Here is a 21798-nt window from a genome sequence, read left to right as displayed (position 1 = left end):
ACCCTGTATATATATATATATATATATATATATATATATATATATATATATATATATATATATATATATATATATATATATATATATATATATATATATATATATATATATATATATATATATATTCTCACGTATTGATTCACGGATGGAAAAATGTGATGACACTATATTCCAGGATATCATCCGTTCGCTCGTTGAACTCCGACTGGAATCCTGCAGACGTTTCGCCAAAATCTCACTTGGCATCTTCAATGCTCGCGCTCCGAAAACACTTCGAACACTGTGTTCAATGCAGGATTCCAGTCGGAGTTCAACGAGCGAACAAATGATATCCCGGAATATATATATATATATATATATATATATATATATATATATATATATATATATATATATATATATATATATATATATATATATATATATATATATATATATATATATATATATATATATATATATATATATATATATATATATATATATATATATATATATATATATATATATATATATATATATATATATATATAATAATGGGTTATTAAAAGATGTAAATGGAATATTTAATTGAAATTTAACTAAAAATTTTGCATAAATAAAGCAAAATTAATTGATATTCTGGCTTTCGGTTTGGAAATCGAATAGCGACTACAACCTAGCTAATATTAAAAGAACTGTAACACGAAAGCAACAACTCGAGCTATAAATAATTGATTATTTTCTTCCCTCAGGAGAGCGAATGTTTGGGCTTGGAGGCCAACATCCGATGGGCAGAGGCCTTCATCCTTATGTATTCCGTAACTGATAAATGTTCCTTTGACGAATGCTATCGGCTGAAGTTCCTGATAAATTACAACAAGCGCAGGCGGCGAATCGGAAACTCCGGCAGAGATCCCTTAGGAGACGTTCCAGTCGTTCTGGTGGGAAATAAAATAGATCAGGTAAAGTGCCACGAGATTTTTACCTCGGAGAGTCAAAACGACTTAATGAAATCGCGACGAATTCTATAGCATACGGCCGGACCGACCCGATGTCTAAATGAAAAGGTACCATTAGGTGAAATCTACAAGAAATGAATATAAAAACGAAATAAACAGGGTGCGTCGAATTGTAAATATAAATAATTCATGGGGTGATTTTTGGGTCCATTCTGGAAAGAAAACTTCATGTGAACATATATCCTAAACATCTTAAATTTTGAGATACAGGGTCGTAAAGTTTTCAAAAATAAAATAAATTTTTTAATATCTGTAATAGCACTTTAAATATTTTAATGACATTTGCCACACATGTACTTATTTTAGTGTACCACATTTTTTTTTAAATACACCAGTGGCGGGCGTACGGAATTTCAATTGTCTATTTTGGCAGACATTGATGGCACGCCACTGACTTCTCTTAAAATAAAACTTATGCTTAAAATCTCTCTAAAGAAATTTAATTTCCCGACTTTTTTATGGTAGCAATATGGGCAAATCCTCTTTGGCATGGGCATTTCGCCTTTCTGGCAGGAGAAAAGGTACAATTAAGTAATTTCCAATAATAGCAGCCCAAAACATTTTCCGAAAACTGTTATTGATGTTTAAATTCTACAACTGCATGGGGCATTTCATCAACCCAAATATGGTTATTGTGGAAATTTCTGATTGCATTTCTGGAAAAGTTAGCTTCATCTGTAAATAGTAGTTCTTGGTCAAAGAAGGGATAATGCGCAAATTTGTTGATAAACCAATGACAAAAATTAACACGGGTACAATGGACAATCGGGCAAAACTTTCCGAACCAAGATATGCGAGATATTCAGATTACTTCCAATTTATCTACTAAGGATTTTCATCTATAGACTTAAAAACTGCTTTTTCAATTTCTGGAGTGCTTACAGACCGATGGTCACCTTTTAAATGAATATTTGCCCGAAAGTACCTGTTTCAGTCAACCTTCTTATCTGCATTTGAAAATGTGCACCTATCTGGTATGACTCTACTAGGATAGCGCTCTTGATATAATCGCCTAGCTTCCGGGGCACTGCCATCAACCAAATCATCCATATAATGCATATCCGCCAACTTCTCTTTAGTTGACTTGATCATTCTTTTTTAAAATAACAATGCTCGGATATTTTAAATACCAAATTAATAAGACCCGAAGAACTGAATTTAAAAACTGATGTCAAAAGCAACTGTCAAAGAACCGCCTTCACAACTGAATTAGTAATTCTTGCAGACACAGCCTACTACAAAGATAAGAGTTTACCCACTTCGTATTCGTACTTCGCTTTTTTGAAGTATTTTAATAAAACAGATAGACAATTTACACTCTGGACCACCGCGTGCTCTTTGCTAAACTGAAATGCTTTGGTGTGGGGGCTGGTGTGTTGCAGTTTTTCAAAAGTGACTTTTCTGATCGCTGTCAAAATCCAATTATGTAAGTATTCGCAAAGCTGTAGCACAGGATAGTATTTAGGTCCGATGCTGTTTTCCGTTTATATCTCCGACTTCTGTAAATTTATTAAGCATTGTTCCTCCCATCAGTACGCAGACGACACTCAAGTATATCTCTCTTTTAATTACTCTCAAATTAATACCGCCGTTAACAACATAAACAGTGACCTACGTGCTCTCAGTGATATTTCTAGTAAGCATGATCTGTTACTTAAGGAAAATAAGACGCAGCTTATAATTTTTGGTAAAGATAAAGGAAAAATAATTAGTCTAGATCCTGTCCAAATTTACTTAAATGACCTTCTCTTACGGCCGGTTGCCGAATGCAAAAATCTGGGTCTGCATTTGGATAATAATCTGCGTTTTGAAGGTCACGTTGCTTCATTGATCCAGAAATCGTTTTACAAGCTTCGGATTCTCTACTGTAATAAAGATATTCTGGACACAGCAATTAAGTTAAAACTTACCAATTTCTTAATTCTCTCCTCAATTTCATACTGTATGAGTTTACTGGCTTGTCCTACTTCAAAAGTACAAGGTTAGTCTTCAGCGTCTTCAGAATGCCTGTCTCGGATTCTCATACAATATTCGTAAATTTGATCACATGTCTACTAGCCTAAAGGATTCTCGCTGGCTAACGTTAGAAGAACGTTTTAAATCGCAGCTTTTAATCGCAGCTTTTAGCAACTTCCGACGTAACTTTTTGACAAACTTACTCGTGGATCAGATATTCACTCGGTTAATACTCGCCTTAGGGGGCTGTTTACCGTTCCCAAACGTACTTCAGCACAGTTTCAGCGCAGTTTCACATACAATGCTATCAAGGCCTACAACAAACTCCCTCTCCAAAGGAGATCAATCACCTCACTAACTTCATTCAAACAAAAACTTCAACAATAGATTTATCATAATAGAGACGATCATGAAACTAGTAACTATCAAATTGTATATATGCATTTCTTTTTTGAATTCATTGCAGTGTTAAAATTGTTAAAATTAAAAATTATTAAAAACGTTTTTTTTTTTCACAATGTAACTCTACCACTTTGAATTAATGTCTATGTAATTTATATGCTATATTTTACTTTATACATAGTGTCATATGCTCGTTTAAGGGGGTTACATAAGAGCAACTATGTTGGATGCCGCCCCCACAGTTATATATTTTTGTAAGATATTTCCTTCAAAAACGAATAAAGGCCCTTTATTATTATTAATAATTATTTAAGTAAGAAATAATAATCATAATAATTCTGTACATGCTGTCATATTAACGATATTGTTATGACTATGCAGAGAAGTTTGAATTTCTTTTAGCGAAAACCGACGTCGGTCTGAAAAAATCAAGAAATTAAACATCTTTAGAAATGATTGGAGATTGGAAGAATAATTTTTATTTTAGGAGAAATCAGTGGCGTACCATCAATATCTGCCAAAACGGATATGTGAAATTCAGTACGCCCGCCACTGTGTACTTAAAAAAAATTGTGGTACTCTAAATAATACCTTTTGAACTATGTGTTGCCAAATTTCATTGAAATATCTAAAGTGGTATTAGAGATATTAAAAAAAATTGTTTCAACTATTGGAACAGGAACACTGTCGTTTGTATCCCCTAAAAAAATAAATTAATTTCTAGTTTCTTTAGTAATGACTTTCTAGAGGAAAAATATGTCAATGTTTACTTTTATTTATTTATTTGCTTTAAAAATACTCATCTTTGCTTCTCTCCCTCACTCCAATAAGATGGAGAATTCGGAATTCAATTTATCTGTCGATACCATCCAAAGCGTTTTCGAAAAACTAAGCACCGACGTTTTAAATGAGAAAGGGTCTCTGAACACCCCTTCAGTGACGTTTAATCAGTTCCAAACTGCCTCCATATTTAACGAAGTTTAGGGCTTTAATCCTGTTGGAAATCGAGGAGGTGTTTTGATTTAATATAAAATACGACCCTGCATTAATTCTCGCAAGTCGGAAAATGGATGCTCCCGAACGTCTCTTTTTTTTTTATAAATTATTGGAGGAGGTGTGCATGGATAGTTGACCCATACAGGGTGCTGGATCGGGAACTGAAAGCGTTTTTTTTTTTAATTTTTATATGAACCTAATGTGCGACTGAACAAATTCTGTTTCAGATTGAAGACAGAATGGTCACTTTAGAAGAGGGCCAGAAACGAAGTAAAGAAATAGGCTGTGTTTGCTTCCACGAAATTTCCGTACGGGAGAGCATTGAGCAGGTAGGTTTCCTTTTTGTGAGTAAGCGATTATAATTTACTTCATTCATTTAATTCACTCATAGTTTACTTCATTTCAACTTTTAAAAATTATTAAATTTAGTTTTAATTTTAAGAGCGGAAATGAATGCGAATTAAACGGATCACTAAATTGCGATATTGGAACTTACCTACTTACTTTGTTTTCTAATTGAATGTCAATAATTAAGGGGATGATTTTTGGGTCCCTTAAAAAAGAAATTATATGAACATACGTCCTGAACGTCTAAACTATTGAGATACGAGGCGGTAAAGTTATCAAAAATAAAATTTATTTTATTAGTATCCGTAATACCTCTTTAGATCAAGAGGCATTTGGAATCATGGCCTCCTAAAGTGCACAGCAATATGAGCAAAAGAGCCGTAGCGTGTATTCATCAAGGTGGAGGGCACTTTCAACAACCTATCTAGTTTCTATATTCTACTTTTTTTCAAAAAACTTGTTAATAATTTATTCACAGACAATTTTGCTAAAAATTATTAATGGTAGGTAGTGTTTTTAAAAAAAAATAGAAATCGTTTATTATTTATCTTGTTAAGAAGTTATGTTATTTCATTATTTTTTATTTTTATTTTTCTAAACGAAAGCAGTACAACGGATTTAAAAAACCCAAGAAATTGAATTTCTTTAGAAATGGTTAGAGATACATAGTACATGGGTGCTAAATTTCTTTAAAATATCTAAAGTGGTATTGCAGATATTACAAAAATAGATTCCATTTTTGAAATTTTACTTTATTTTACCCTGTATCTCAAAAATTAAGACGTTTAGGACACAAATTTATATGAAGTTTTCTTATTAAAATGGAGCCAAAAATTGCACCCTTAATTATTGTCATTCAATTTTAAAACACCCTGTATATTGCTTGCGTCATATTAATTAAGTAATTAATATTTCCAATTATTCATCCATGATGATCTTTTATCTTTTATTTCAAAAATAACGTACAGATAAGGCATTGTCACAATTGAACAAAGTAAGCGTAACTCGTCCATAGGTTCTCAATATCATGTAAATTTGGTTATTTTATTTTTAATTTTTAATCTTAGAACTAGTATATGTTTTATTATCTATAGAGTGAAATAAAATAGCACTCTATCACCTACATACTGGTATTAGTTATTATTAGTTATATATTTAAAGAAGAAGATGCCCAGTCATAAAATTATTGCCTTTAAGCTTTAACCAGGAAAAACAAAAAATGAGATACGTAAAATCACGAAGATAAAAACAAAAAGTAAACCACAAAGATCGCATTGATTCAAATTTTGTAAATATAATAAATTTTTCTCTGTTCTTGAACAAAAAAAAATAAGCACCCACATATATATATATATATATATATATATATATATATATATATATATATATATATATATATATATATATATATAAGCCTGGAACTGTGAGGAGTCTCAACTTCTTAAACCTAAACTTGCAAGAATGTCGTTTGCACAGGTTCAAGATGGTTCGTATTACTCTTTTTTGTGCCATAAATGCATGATTCGCATCTGTGCTGCTGCCCGAAAAAACTATTTCATATGGGAGTACTGAAAATACGTTTGCTTAATAAACTGTGTTAAAATGTTCCAAAGTAAGACATTTTGATGATCCTTACAAAGATTTGATCAAGGTTCACATTTTTACTCAGGCTATAGAGATGTGAAAATTGCTTATAATAGGTTGTTAATTTCTTTTGTGAATAATATAATTTTGAAGCCTGGTTTATAACTCAATGAATAAAGTCCTCTATTATTATCCTTTTTTGAAACTCATCGTGAAATAGGACAGCCATCTGCGGATTAACCCTCGTCTCGAACTGTTTGATCTAACCGCTTAATGGGAAACGGGATACTATATCTATCTATCTTGTCTTTAGTTATAATTCAGTGATATTGATAAATGTTAAGTGTAGCGGAGGAAATTTGGTTTTGAACCTTCCCAGCATGTGTTATTACTGCGTTTCACTTTAAAACCAATTCGCCAGGATCTTCTTAAGCGCCTCTTCCATCTTACTGGTTACGATAACATTAAAATTTTCGTCGAAACGAATCTGATGTTGCGGGTTTATCGCAGAAACGCTCGAAACTTAAGTGAATCCTAAAATTAGAACGGCAAATGGCAGAATGGAAAAAAAGGTAAATTATTTACTATTCGTTCCTACATGCGAAGCGAGAGTATCGTGAAACGAAGATAACAAAGCAACTTAAAGCCAGATTTTTAAAAACTTAGTGCTTTTTTTGCGGATTTAGGCAACATCGTCAATGGAGTAAATTATTTCGTGGAATTGGTTGGTTATATTAATATAATATAGGTAATGATGATTATTGTCTTTGTCTTGCTGATCTATATAAATGGGAGAATCGGATATCAGATTTCATTTACATATGTACTATTTGATGATTGAATCGAATTTTCTTTAGACATGACCAAGGTTTTTGAAGAACCTCTCAGAAAAGGGCATATAAATTCAAATGTATTATTTTAAAAATCATTTAGCAATGATATCCACTTTCTAAATACCAGAAATAAAAAAAATCTAAATCTAAACATAAAGCAGCTATGGTTAAAAAAAGTTTTAATGTTAATCTATGTATTTCTATTCCAAAAGCTCGCCTATTTGAAAAACAGACATTTCACAAGCACTTTAATTATCACTGGACCTTTTTTTTCTCTTGATAACCCTCCTTGATAACCACGTTTACTCTTATTAATAACTCGCACCCCCAGAGACGCCGTACGGTGCGTACAGAAGACCCGAATGAATCCATCCGCCATCGAGCACAGGAATTGGATCTGTGTCCATCCACTTTATGGAAGGATCTTGACTTACGTGCTTACAAAGTCCAACTCGTGCAAGAATCGAAGCCAAACGATCATCAAGTAAGGCGTAGATTCGTCGAATGGGCCCAAAACGAAATTGCCGTTGTTCCCGATTTTCATAAGCGAATTTTGTTTAGCGATAAAGCGCACTTCTGGATGAATGGCTACGTCAACAAACAAAAATGCCGCATTTGGAGCGAAGCTAATTCTCAAGTGTATGACGAAATACCATTACATCCAGAAAAACTGACTGTTTGGTGCGCTTTATGGGCTGGTGGAATCATTCGTCTGTACTTCTTCAAGAACGATGATAGCCAGAACGTTGCAGTCAATGGTGATCGGTATAAAGCTATCGTTACTAACTCTTTCATTTCAAGACGGCGCAACATGTAACACAGCTCGTGCCACAATCGATTTATTGAAAGACACGTTTGGTGGCCGCCTAATTTCACGTTTTGGACCTGTGAATTGGCCTCCAAGATATTGTGATTTAACACCGCTAGACTACTTTCTGTGGGGCTATGTAAAGTCATTGGTATCTGCGGATAAGCCACAAATCGTTGACCATTTGGCAGACAACATTTACCGTGTTATTGCCGATATACGGCTACAAATGTTGGAAAAAGTCATCGAAAATTGGACGTGCAGATTGGACTACATCCGCGTCAGCCGTGGCGGTCATATACCAGAAATCATATTTAAAATGTAATGCCACAAGATTATCTTTCGGATAAATAAAATTCATGTCAATTGAGACAATTTAAAGTTCTATACATCGAAAAAAAACACCCCTTATATAAGTTGTTTCATATTTTGCGTTGCCTCAGACGTTTATATTTTATGATTAATTTTGAGTAATACCTTCCTATACCTAGCTTTAGTGGTTTTGGAGGAATTAATTATTTCCTTTATTTTTCGACCAAAACATTAATTTTTTATTACTACAACACTGGAGCAAGAAGCAAGTTTGGAGGTAGCTTAGCTTAGTAGCTTACAGGACTGCTCAAAGCCTACGGGATACAAAAAAGGTGAAAATTCTATTTTTTTTTTTAAATCGAACACCCTATGTTTTATCAGATATTTCAAGAGCAAATTAACTTCCCTTTGGAATGATGTGTCATTTGTTTCTGAAGTTTCTCTGAAAACTGGGTTCCTTTGGCGTAATTCATGTTTCAGGTGAACATGAAACATCCGTCTTATGTTAACCAATTCATTTTCATGAATATGTGAAAATTTGAATTTTTACCAAAAACATTTTAAAAACTATTTAAAATGACAAAATGTTAGGCAATTAAAATTAAAATTGCACATATATAAATGAGTCCAATTCTTCCATTAGGTATCCGAAATGTTGACTAGTGCATTCTAAACACTTTAAAATCACTTGACAGTAGCCTCCTTTATGTCCGATAGTCTACTTGTTCAAAGCATCATCCAATCTGATGACCTAACTCTTCCTTGCTCTGCATTGGTATCAACTGGTTGAGTGACTGTAACGCACTCTAATGACATGAAATCCGGCGATTTTGCTGTCCAATCCCAAGGCCCCAAACGTCGAAACCAATGACCATTAAATAATTCCAGTAATTCTTGTGACCTCCTTTGAGTGCAGCCGGTGCCATATCTAGTTGGTAGATGCCCGAAGTTTCTGAAGGCTAAGAATCTCGAGAAAATCATTTACCCTTAATATTTGAAGGCATTTTGCAGCATTCAATGATTTATCGTAAATTAAAAAACTTACTTTATTATCTTTTAACAATAAAAACATTTTTAAACTAAATTTCTTTTGTGGCATAAGGTTTGTCGCCAGACGAAAAGTGTTGATTGAAAATAACCTCTTCAAAAAATTTTGCTTCGTCGGCCAATTAAAAGACGAATTATGCCAAAGTAATCCAGTTTTCCAACAAACTTGGTATTAATACCGAAACCAAACGAATTAAGGAAAAAAATATATTTCGGTTGACGGGTTTATAAGAAACTTTTCTGCCATCTGCAATTTTTTCATTAGAAAAATTATTTAGTCCGGTGCTGCCAAACAGTGTATTTATCAATGATCCTGTAAACAATAACATTTTGCAAATAATCCAATAATAAATATTTCTCAATACTTTCTTCAATTTTTTCTATTTAAGCAATGTAACCCGAATAGAACATAAATAAGCAAGATACCTAAGGCAAAAAAATTCAAATTTTATGGATGGCGTTAAAAATGCTTACTTTGCGATGTAATTCTAAGCAGGATAAAGTCTCTAATACTCTAGAATATGCCTGGATTATTCGGGCATTGTCGAGTAGTTCTTTAAAATATCCCCAGGACACGTATTCAAAGTATTAAATAATAAAACCCTTTTCCTATCAAGCGGTTTCCATAGGTACGATTCCAAAAGCTGGGGTACATTTTATAGTAAATGACGTAATTCTTGTAGACAGCGCAAATAGGACACACTCAAAGATAGAAAATGAGGTCTAATTAAATGATCACCGATAATTCCTAATCAAATCTCTTGGTAAAAGAGTTAGAACTCCATGTACGTAAATATCGCTCCATCTATAAGGTAGAGAATTCGAAGTTTACTTCGCTGCATACCGTCCAGGTGTTTTTTCTTGCATTGATCTTTGAGCTTGGGTATCGGCAGCAGTCCTTACAGCTGCTTGTCTTTAGCAAGATTAGCAAGTTCTTCGTTTGGGCGCTATGAGTGGTTTCTCTTCAGTTCTTAGTAAAAACAACCTCTTGCCGGTCAAGTATGGATGGTGACATCTGTGTCTTTTTGTTGTTATTACTATGTTTTAATTCTTTTCATTTCAATTTATTAGTTTCGTTTTTAAACACTACTCAAAATCCTCTAGTAAATATACCTCCTTCTATTCGTTAATTGCCCGAACCCAACAAATAAAATTTTATGGACCTCATCATTGTACCTCTAATACAATTGAATTTAAATATAGCCCGCATTGAAATATTTATACGATGCGTGATATCATCACTTGGGCATTGTTTTTATTGCGTTTTTATTGCCACTGGTAAGGTTTACAATATCTTAATTTAGTTCAATGCGTCTTGTATACTCGGGAGTTATACGGTTTGGAAAATAATAAATCAATTGAAGATATTTTTAGGACGTCCCATTCAGACGCCGGGAACAAGTATCAATTTCTCTTTCAGTGGCAATAATAATATAAATGAGAAATAAATCTGACAAGGTCTTTAAGCGAATAAAAGTGTTTTGTTATATAGGTCGACTTTCTTAACTGTAATTTTTTATCAGCTCTGATTTCTCCTGCAGTCTTTAGAAGAGGCAGAATGTTGCCAGAGGAAATTCTCTGAAATTGTGGCCATCTTCTGCATTTAACATGACTAACTATTGAATAAAATATAAATAAAAAAAAATTGTTGTATGACTTCTAATCCTGCACTTCTAGACTAATGTAAACTTGTATCTTTAATCATATAGATCGACTGATTGTGGGGTATAGTATCCCACTTGGCATGTTCAGGTCAGACGATCTTGCATGCCATGAATGCTGCTGCATCAGCGTTTCAAAAAGTCTCTTATAGCCGAATCTGCATTTCGTGAAAGAGGTTCTTAATTCGTTCAAGAGTTTTGATTGGGATTTCTAAACTTCGCAGCTGTAGGTGGTTAGTGAATGTTCTTTAATAAATGGATGTCATGGGTGATGAAGTTGTAGTTAAGAAAATTAAGAGGAATATCAACTATTTCATTTAAAATATAACGTAGCCCCTGAAAAACTTCAACAAGTAAGATACTGATTAAAGCCAAGTCCATAATAAGGCCCCACGACCTCATTTTTGATATTTTCGTTTAATCTTTGTCAACGGACAGAGACAAAAAAAATTAAAAAATATATTATCGTGTCTTGACATTGATTTGTTGTGAATCTAATGGGTGTTTTTTTTTATGTATAGAACTTTAAGTTGGCATAACTGTTCAAGATGGCGACCGATTTAACATCTGTCAAGTGATTTATTCTCAGTTTGGTTTGGCAATTCATCATGAATAGACTCACGCCTGAACAACGCTTGCAAATAGTGCAATTTTATTTCAAAAATAATGGTTCTGCGCGGAATAGGTATCGCGCACTACGTCCATTTTATCCTCGACAAAATCGTCCATCAGAGCAGTTAATTCGATTAACCATCGGACGTTTTCGCTCCGTGTTTACTCTTATTGATAACTCGCATCCCCAGAGACGCCGTACGGTGCGTACAGAAGAAGCTATTGCTGCTGTGGAGCGTAGCATTGAGGAAGACCCGAATGAGTCCATCCGCCATCGAACACAGGAATTGGATCTGTGTGCATCCACTTTATGGAAGGATCTTGACTTACGTGCTTACAAAGTCCAACTCGTGCAAGAATTGAAGCCAAACAATCATCAAGTAAGGCGTAGATTCGTCGAATGGGCCTAAAACGAAATTGCCGTTGTTCCCGATTTTCATAAGCTAATTTTGTTTAGCGATGAAGCGCACTTCTGGTCGAATGGCTACCTCAACAAAAAAAACTGCCGCATTTGGAGCGAAGCTAATCCTCAAGTGTATGTCAAAACACCGTTACAACCAGAAAAACTGATTGTTTGGTGCGCTTTATGGGCTGGCGGAATCACTGGTCCGTACTTCTTCAAAAACGATAATGGCCAGAACGTCACAGTCAATGGTGATCGGAATTGAATAACCATGATGTCCAGGAGATGTGGTTTCATCAAGACGGCGTAACATGTCACACAGCTCGTGCCACAATCGATTTATTGAAAGACACGTTTGGTGACCGCCTAATTTCACGTTTTGGACCTGTGAATTGGCCTCCAAGATCTTGTGATTTAACACTGCTAGACTACTTTCTGTGGGGCTATGTAAAGTCATTGGTCTATGCGGATAAGCCATAAACGCTTGACCGTTTGGAAGACAACATTCGCCGTGTTATTGCCGATATACGGCTACAAATGTTGGAAAAAGTCATCGAAAATTGGACGTCCCGATTGGATTACATCCGCTCCAGCCGTGGCGGTCATATGCCAGAAATCATAATTAAAATGTAATGCCACAAGATTACCTTTTGGACAAATAAAATTCATGTCAATCGAATAATCCATCGTTGTTTTATTGCAACTTAAATTTCTATACATCGAAAAAAAGCACCCCTTATAAGCTTTTGCAAGATGCCGCGAACATATAATCAGCAATCACAACTAAGTTTTGAATATTTTGGCTTGTTTTCAATTGGAAAGAAATCAAATTAAATCCTTCCGCAAATCGATAATGTAATTGAGCGAGCTTCAATTGCAACACAACTCAGGAATGCAGCAATCATAAATATTAAGAAAACAAATAGCGTTAAATCCCTATTTTTACATTTTTTAATTACAGATTACTTAAGAACAAAATAATACGAAAAATGTTAAAAAACTAAAAGAGACAAATGAATATTTGGATCTTTCCACTAGCTCGCTAGGAAAATACTTAAAACGTATTGGTTTTTAAGTGGAAGAAATCAAATACTTGACGGATTTACCTCACATTGTCCACAAGAGGGAATATATCGAAAATCAAAATGTGTTTATTGACGAGCCTTGTGTTTTTAGTAAAGGGTCGTTTAGAAACAGCTGGCAGGATAACACTATGTCTACAAGTCCTAAAAACGGTGGCGATGATAATCGATATATTGTGCATCAAAGGAAGGATTTTTTAAATCGGCCGATTTAATATTTGAAAGTGGACTAAAAAGCACACATTATATTATTATATTATATTGGTTTATAGAATGGAGTTTGGTAGTGACGATTACAGCTGAACCATTGTTAATTTTAAATGAAATTTTGCATAGTGTTTATTGGCCTTCTCATGATATGGGTTTCAAATAATAATAATAATACGATTTATTGGCATTAAGCTCTACGCTAGAAGCTGAAGATATATCCAATAGAAAATTTAGTCCTCGTTAATCTTTGTAGCTGCATCAAATACTTCATGTGCTTGAGAAGAGTAGATGTATGCCGACAGGAGCAGAGGTCCCAAGATTGAGCCTTTAGGTATACCCTAACTCACATACATATTGTTGGATATGCTATACTCGTGACTAACATGTCTCGATTTTCTGATTTACATAAAGGGACTGTTCGAAATAATCAACAGTATCAAAAATAAGAGAGAATAAGACCAGTTACTTTATTTGGATCAGTCTGACAAATTAAGTCATCAGTTGTAAGATTTACAAGAACGATCCTTTAACAAGACTTCGATCATTTGCACATGCATATTTTTTCAAGAATCTTGGTTTGAGGAGATAAGTACTAATTCTGGTCTGAAATATTCCTAAGAATTGGGAAATATTGAATCTAATCGAATATTTATATGTTGCAATAATAATCATTTTTAAGATCCAGCGGCTGTTGTTTTTGTAGAAGCCAAACATTTTCACTTACTGCTCTCTTGAGTCGAAATATCCAAACTATTTACCATGTACTTAAGTAATAGAAATACTGGATAACCTATACCTTTCTGGAATGACGTCAGTTTTCGTTATTTTGGTTTAATCTATATCAAATGACGAAACATGTTTGATAAAAATCATTGTCGTTTCTTCATATCATCCAATACCGGATGCGTTTATGAATTTGTGTCTTTTTATCAATTTTACACAGTACTGAAAGAACAAAATACAGGATATACTGCACGTATGCGAAAAATGAATATCTCAAAGAGGCAAATGACCAGAGAATCAACTTCTTGAGGGAATATATCAAAAATTAAAATTTAGGAGGAGATGCTTATACCATCGCATTTATTGATTATTAATAAAGCCGGCAGGATAACACTATGTCTACAAGTTCTAAAAAAGCTAGCGAAGGTCATCGATATATTGTGGTTCACGCTGGATCAAAGGAAGGATTAATTAACGAGTCCAATTTAATATTTAAAAGTGGACCAAAAAGCGAAAATTGTCATTGTCATGTCATTCCGGAGTTTTAGAAGATATTCAAAGAAAATCACGAACAAAGCAGCTACATCACATCCGTTAACTTATTCTGAGAAAATACCTATAATGGCGTCGTATTTGAAATGATTTGTATATAGCATTCAGGAACATTTGGATTAAAGTGATGATGATGATATTGGGACACGTGGAAACAATATGTTTTATAAATAACCTGAAAATAATCATCGTTTCGACAGTTAAATGAACGAATACAAATTTTACAGCCATTTCTTACTCGCACACAAGTCTAAAAAGTGACACTCTTTTGCGATTCTTCAAAATCACTGCCCATCAATCGTCTTACCAAAAATTCATTAAAAATCATGAAACTTGCATGTTTGCACTGTTTTCTTTTTATATATCTTATCGGTGACCCTGTCGATAGGGCTTATAAATATACGGGAAAATTACTCTTTTCTTCAATTTTTTGTTTTGCAGACAGAATAACCTGGCCTATTTATTTCATTTATTTTTAACGGAAACTTACAACCTCGCATTTCAGTTGAATTTAAATGAAACTACCAAAATTGACTGTTTAACTTAGGTGACTTTTGAAGCTGTAACAACTTCCTTTCGATGTTGGTGCAAGTGGTAATATGAAAAAAGACTTCGTTCAATACTAAATTAAGTGTGCGGGCCCCCAGGTGGCGTTTTGATCATGTTTTATATTGTTATGTGGCGTTTATCTAATAACAAACCCTTTTAGGTATGGAATGTGTTTCGCGACACCTGTAGATTTTGGCGCGTGCTCGGCAAAAACCCGAGCAAACTCCGGCGATCGGGCAGCGAAAAGGAACCGGAAAGTCCATCGGACTCTGCTCGGATTTTGTGCAATTCCATTATTTCCCCAAGCAGTTTGATTCCATATGGTTGCAGACCAAGCCTATTAGGTAAGCCTCGAATGGTGAATCACTAAAAAAAAATTCTTTTCTGAAACTTTCCCAACCTATCATCCAAATTCCCTGCAGTTTGCTTTAAAATATCAAGCGGTATTTTGTATTGACATAAGAATAACTAAGTAAGTAAGTAAAAAATGTGCTTCCTAAGAAAAAAAACTTGCTTTCGCAAAAAAAAAAAACAATAACAAGCACGTGAAATAAATTTAGGTTTGCGTTTAAAAAAACTTTCCAAAAATGAATTATAAAATTTAATGGGCTGAGGTCGGGTATGGTCTGTTCATAGATATAAAAAAGTTACCAATTGCTTTTGAATGGGATTATCCAAGGGTGGTCATTAACATTCTATACAGGAGATGCTCCCACCCAAATGTATGTATTCTATTGAGACTAAGGAAGTTATAAACAATGTTTATTTGACTCTCATTGAACGTGGTGGCAGCAAGCAAGCATCTTTAGAGGAAACGGCCACATTGACGAAAATTTCAACATCAACTGTATGGAAAATTGTGAATAATCCCTTTTCAGCGAGGAAACATGCTGCGGTGCTGACATTTTCTCGAGTGTAGATGAAAGTGATCAAGATATAATACGGCGTAAAATTTACCAGTTATACGAGGAACAAAGCGTGCCTATATTAGATATCTCAATTAGAAGGCTTGAAAAAGATGAAACCGGTGTTAAATGCGGCATAACTACCTTATGCAAGTGTATTCAGCACATGGGTTTTAGATTTAAAAAAAATTGACAAAAGGCAAGTTTTAATGGAATCATTTGGAATTCGGAAATGGCGACTGGAATATCTAGAAAAAATTAGGATTTGCAGAGAAAAACAAAGGCCAATTATTTACTTGGGTGAAACCTGGTTCGACACTTATGGTACCCCTGAAAAGGGTTGAGTTGACTCAACTGATAAGTGTAAAACAAACGCGTCATCGACAAGAGGTAAAAGAATAACTACTTTGCATGCTGGCTCTAAAGATGGTTGGATTCCAAATGGATTTTCTCTGACTACGAAAAATATTAAAGATTCTTCTCTGGATTACCATGAAGACAGTTCGAAAGTTGGTTTATAAACAAACTACTTCAAACATTCCTCCTAATAGCGTCATTGTAATGGACAATGCAAGTTGTCACAGTAACAGTTGACTAAAACCCCTTCCTCATGTGACACAAAACCAACAATCCAAAACTACATGTATAATAACGACATTTATTTTCACGAAGGTTATACCAGAAAGCAATTAATTGAGGTTTTACAAAACTTGAACCTACAAAAGGAATACGTCTGTCATAATTATGCAAAAAATCTAGGACGTACAGTTTTAAGGCCTTACCACTGTATATTTAATCCCATTGAACATGTTTGGCACCAACTGAAATCTGCCATTTGTCGTAACAATGTTTTTCCCCGTGTTAACTTCAATATCCTCAGACTTATAGACACCGAAGTTTTAAACATCCCTCCACAAAGTTGGGCAAATTCTGCTAAACATATAGAAAAAGCAGAACAATCGTATATCCATATTGCAAATAATATAGATCAAATAATAATTAGAACAGGCGATGATGCCTATAGTGATACTGATATAGTATGTGAAGTAATTTAAGTAGGTAATAAAAATAATTTGTAATTTTATAAGTAAATATTGTTTAGTATCTTTCCTAAAAACCCCAAATAATTAAATTCTAAGCAAAGTACGGACCTGTTCGGCCATATTTCATTCTTACAGCTTGCGCGGGTCTTTTCTTAATTCGTATCAGTTAGGCACTTTCTTATATCTATGAACAGACTTTACTTTGAGGACCACTGTATAGTTCCGGGTGTACCTGTCCAAATATTCGTCGAGCAGTTAACTCTTCTCACGGTGTATTTTTGTCACCTGAGGCTTCATTCTGATATCTTTTCAATTTTGTTGATAATGGATACTGGAAGTATATTTTACCATCGAACCAAAATTTAGGTATCTTAAACAGAGTCATACATAATACATAGCCGTATCTCCTAAAGGGCACATCTTTATTCACCATAGCGTCGATATTTTTAAATATCCTGCGTATTGTCTTATCATATATGTGTTATAATTTCAGTTGAATTGTAATGACAGTTTTTAAAAATCGTTCTTAAATTAAGGCCACACTAATTTGCATTCAATAGAAAGACGGATTTGGTGAACGAAACCAATGTAATATTTGCGCTACTGCAGGTAGTTTATTACAATAATAATTATTATAATAATTACACATGATTATAATTATAGAGATTGGTTGGCAATTGAGATATTAATTATTTTTAAGATCAAGGAACTTATAATAGTACAAAAATAAAAACAGATAAACCGCAATACATGCCTAAAAAAATTAACCACCAACATTAGAAATTACTTAAATGTTATTTTTCGCTGAGACTAGGATTTAGATCTAATACTCCGCTCAACACGATTTTTGGTTGAATTTAAATTTCAGTTTTGCTTACACTAAAAATAAGAATTCTTTTTTTAAATTAAAGTTTGCTTTTCTAGAAACTAGAGCAATTTTTTCTGTAAAAATCAAATTTTACTGTTTTTTATAGTTTTACATGAAGTTATGGTTTCAGTGACCTTTTCACAAAAGCCGCCAGTCAGATGCTACGAAGGGTATTCCAATTGTCTCAAACAATTCAGTCACGTTATTACAGTAACAAATGCTTTCTTCTTTTGTGAAAAAGCATGAAGAACTTTTATAACGCTCTCTTTGATCAGTTATTTTTACATCGTCTTCGAGAAAATTCCATTGTTTTAGTCGAGAACGTACAATTTTCCACTGTATTCTTAGATAGGTTCAAATCTCGTACCAAATCTTTAAATTCACTTGGACTGATAAAATGTGGCCCAAAAACATGGGATTTTAACATGAATTCAATCAGTGTTGGTTAGTGGTGTACCAGATTCTGTTGAACTTTGTGACGCTTAAACTTCAGAGCTATCTGAACGTGATGGCACAGGAAAATTTTCATCATGTGGTATCCGAACTGAGGTTGAAGGAGGAAGGAGGATGCTGTATTTTCACCATATCGACGCTTACTTGGATTAACGATGCAAGAATAACAGTCATGGACATGATCACTAGGTCCCCTCCAAAGCCTTCACTCTGAAAACTTCATACGTCGGTTTTATCCTCTTTACTAAGCTATAAATAACGTAGTTACGACTTTTGTGATTTAAATTTGGTTGATATTTTTGAAAATGTTAAATGTCAGTTTATTACCTTCTAAAGTATTTTTACAATTAATGCAGTCAAACTGTGGTACCCAATTTAAACCCTGGTTACTGATTTTTAGGTTAAAATATTCTTCATAGGCTACGCAAAATATCAAATTTGTTGACAAAGCAATTCTTTTACTCCTAGCTTTAATAAATTCACCACAAATAAAACAAAATGAATCAACATCATATTCTACATTGTCTTAAAGCCATTTTCTAACTGAACAATAAACACATAGAGCTGAGATAGACCAGTAACTACTAACTTTGATACTACATATAAATAAGAGCACAGTTTATTCTCAGTCTCTCAAGTTATCTTTGACTTATAAAATAAATTAAAGTATACCTATAAGAGTAAACTTTATGAACTAAAAATGGAAATTTCAACGTTTTTCGATGTTTAAGATCAGAAACCCGGTGATATCTGATGAAAACAACTCATTCGATAGGTCGCCGCTGGACCGAAGTAGAATTGGAAGAGGAAGACGAGTCCGAATTTAAAGGTAGCGCAACGTCCAGTCCGAGCGAGCCGGCCCCCTTCAGGGAAAGGGCATCCACCGACGGACATCTGCAGCAGAGACCGTGGAGGTGGAGATATAAACCAGGCGGTTCGGGAAATTCGGCCGAGACCGTTTACTTTCGGACCGAAAGGCGAATGAGCATATCCATGAGGGGAAATAACGCCAGCTATTGAAATAATGAGACTGAGCATAAACCAGGGATTCGTTTTAAACCTATGTCGTTTGGTGTTTCGAATTCTTCTTCTCGTTTCGAACCTACTGTATAGATTAATTTTTCAAAGAAACAGGCTATTGTAATACTTTTTATAAAACTTCTGGATGCCTCCTGCGTCGGTTTTTGTTTAGTAGAACTAGCTAATGTTTCACCAATCATCCTGTTGGCTTCTTCAGAGCTTGATTTAAACTGGCTCTCACTTTACTCTGCACCTGCTTTTATATTTTTTGAGGGGGGCATAAATTAGGGGCATAAACACCATTTCGGACGACGGATTCCCATATTGGTGACCGGTAGAGACCTGAGTCGCTGTTAAGATTCTTAGCTTGCTTTTATATTTCTATAGAAATATATGGGAATCAGTCATCCGAGACGCTGTTTATGTCCCTTATTTAGCTCCGCCCCCCCTCAAACAATATTAAAGCAGGCACGGAATAAAATGCGAGCCAGTTTCAGTCAAGCTCTGAAGAAGCTAACAGGATGATTGGCGAAACGTTAGCTAGTTCGACTCAACCAAAACCGACGCAGGAGGAATCCAGAAGTTTTATAAAAAGTATTACTGTGTAGATTATTCGGAGTTTGAGACCAAAGCAGTAAAAGCTCCTATTCTACAAGATTTCAATCAGTTTTCCACGACAAAAATCTTACAGGACCGACCTGTACACGGGTGTTAGAATTAAAATATTTTGAACCATGCCGTTTTGCTGATCCTAAGAATAATAAGTATGAACTTTGTGATCTTAAATAGCATATCTTTTTCTTTCTTGTCCAAAATATGAAGCTTTAATTTGCTAGTCATTTAAGCTTCTAGCAATGCCAAATTTTTGCCTGCTCTTTACCGTATTACATATTATGCTTTATCATTGTTTTTCAAAATAGAATGTTATTACAATTTCTGGCAGGTAATATAACTTACTTGGTTAGTTTTAATAACTACTTTTTATAAAAAGTAATTGTAGCAAATCAAAATATCACAAAAACATACAAAAAATCTCAACAAAAACTATAAAAAAGAGAGCTGTGTTAGTTTTTACTTTATCTTTGAATTCAACGATAGAGTATCAACAGTGAAGTTGTAGATAGTCTTTAACTCTCTTTTTAATAGATATGTTGACACTCAAAAGATTATACGAGTCAAAATGAAGACTGTGGTCGACAGACATCCTGAATCCATGACAAGGATAATTATGAATATCGGAATTTTTTGGTATACACGCACCATTTTTCTGACTATGAAGAAATGAAGAATAACCCCTCAGCACCGCTCCGTAACTTGCAATGAAGCATATACTATAATTAGGTACTTATCATCAATCAATCCTCTTAGTCATCTCAGAATGAACAGTCCACTGTTAAGTTTTGCTTTCAATTCACCAACATTTTCCGACCAATTTAATCTGTCATGGATAAGAAAAGCAAGTAGTTTAGCTGTTAGTTTTAAGCTGTTGTTTTCGAACCAATTGATTTCCAAATATTCAAGAGTAGCCCTATTCATAAAAAAATTTCCCAAAGCTTATGCCAGTGGCATCATCGCAATATAGTGTTGAAATGGAAGAATCGAAATACTAAGGTCATATATACGACAAATAGTAATGGCCCCTTGAGGCACTCCAAATCGTAGACTTTTTCAGATTAATGTCTCTCCTTGGAACTCAACACACTGTTCTCTACATGATAAATACATTGTCTGGGAAAACTCCAGTTCTAATGGATTCATTAAATAAGACAATTAAAGTTTATGATGATGTATGGTGGTATATCTAATTGTCATTTGGCAGACGTCAGTTTTGGATCATAATAGAGCAAACGTTTTTGAAAAAATAAAGTGTTTACTATTTTTGTGTGTCACGTACTACAAATTCCAAACTTTTCTGAACATATAAAAATAATTATATACTTCAATCATCGAGTGTAAGGAGTCCAATTTTCGATACTTTTGCTGGTTAATTCGATTATTAGTGGAAACGTCTCCTAAAAATTGTCGTGGGTGGATAAATTAAATGTGAAAATAACTCTATTCGGGCAACTCTTCCCATCTCACTTGTCTGTTTGTTAAAAGTTCCCTTTATCGTATTCACGTTCATTATTAAAAGTTCGGGAAAACAAAGGCAACGTTTTAAAATTCGGAAATGTTATATGTTATGTGTAAGTCTACAAATTCGTCGAAACTCATTGAAATATTGTCAAATTTCTATTATTTTATTAAATATATTGTGATTTGTGAGAACCGCAAGATAGTAGAACTTCATTATAAATAAAAAATAAATAAGGTTCAGGCTTTTTATACACAATTTTTCAAAGGTCCTTTTTTCAGTTTTTGAAAACATTAAAATAGACAAACAAACAATCAAATCGGACAGTACAGTGTGTCCCATTATTGATAGTTTTA

At 34.0% G+C, this 21798-nt stretch overlaps 1 protein-coding gene across 1 annotated transcript in view; it reads left to right on the top strand.

Moving 5' to 3' along the window:
- Positions 1-19449, top strand: part of LOC132702315 (ras-related and estrogen-regulated growth inhibitor) — an 82419-nt gene extending 62970 nt beyond the window's left edge. The window contains exons 4-7 of the mRNA XM_060670874.1: positions 735-944; positions 4583-4684; positions 15240-15423; positions 19124-19449. Coding sequence (XP_060526857.1) covers positions 735-944; positions 4583-4684; positions 15240-15423; positions 19124-19368 — 741 coding nt within the window. The 3' untranslated portion in view covers positions 19369-19449. The remainder of the gene's footprint in view (positions 1-734; positions 945-4582; positions 4685-15239; positions 15424-19123) is intronic.
- Positions 19450-21798: the final 2349 nt, after the last annotated feature.

This window comes from Cylas formicarius, unplaced genomic scaffold (genome assembly GCF_029955315.1).
Source record: "Cylas formicarius isolate icCylForm1 unplaced genomic scaffold, icCylForm1.1 PGA_scaffold_5__7_contigs__length_24384050, whole genome shotgun sequence".
Lineage (NCBI taxonomy): Eukaryota > Metazoa > Arthropoda > Insecta > Coleoptera > Brentidae > Cylas > Cylas formicarius.
Note: the sequence above shows the minus strand (reverse complement) of the source record. Positions and strands in the feature narration are given on the sequence as shown.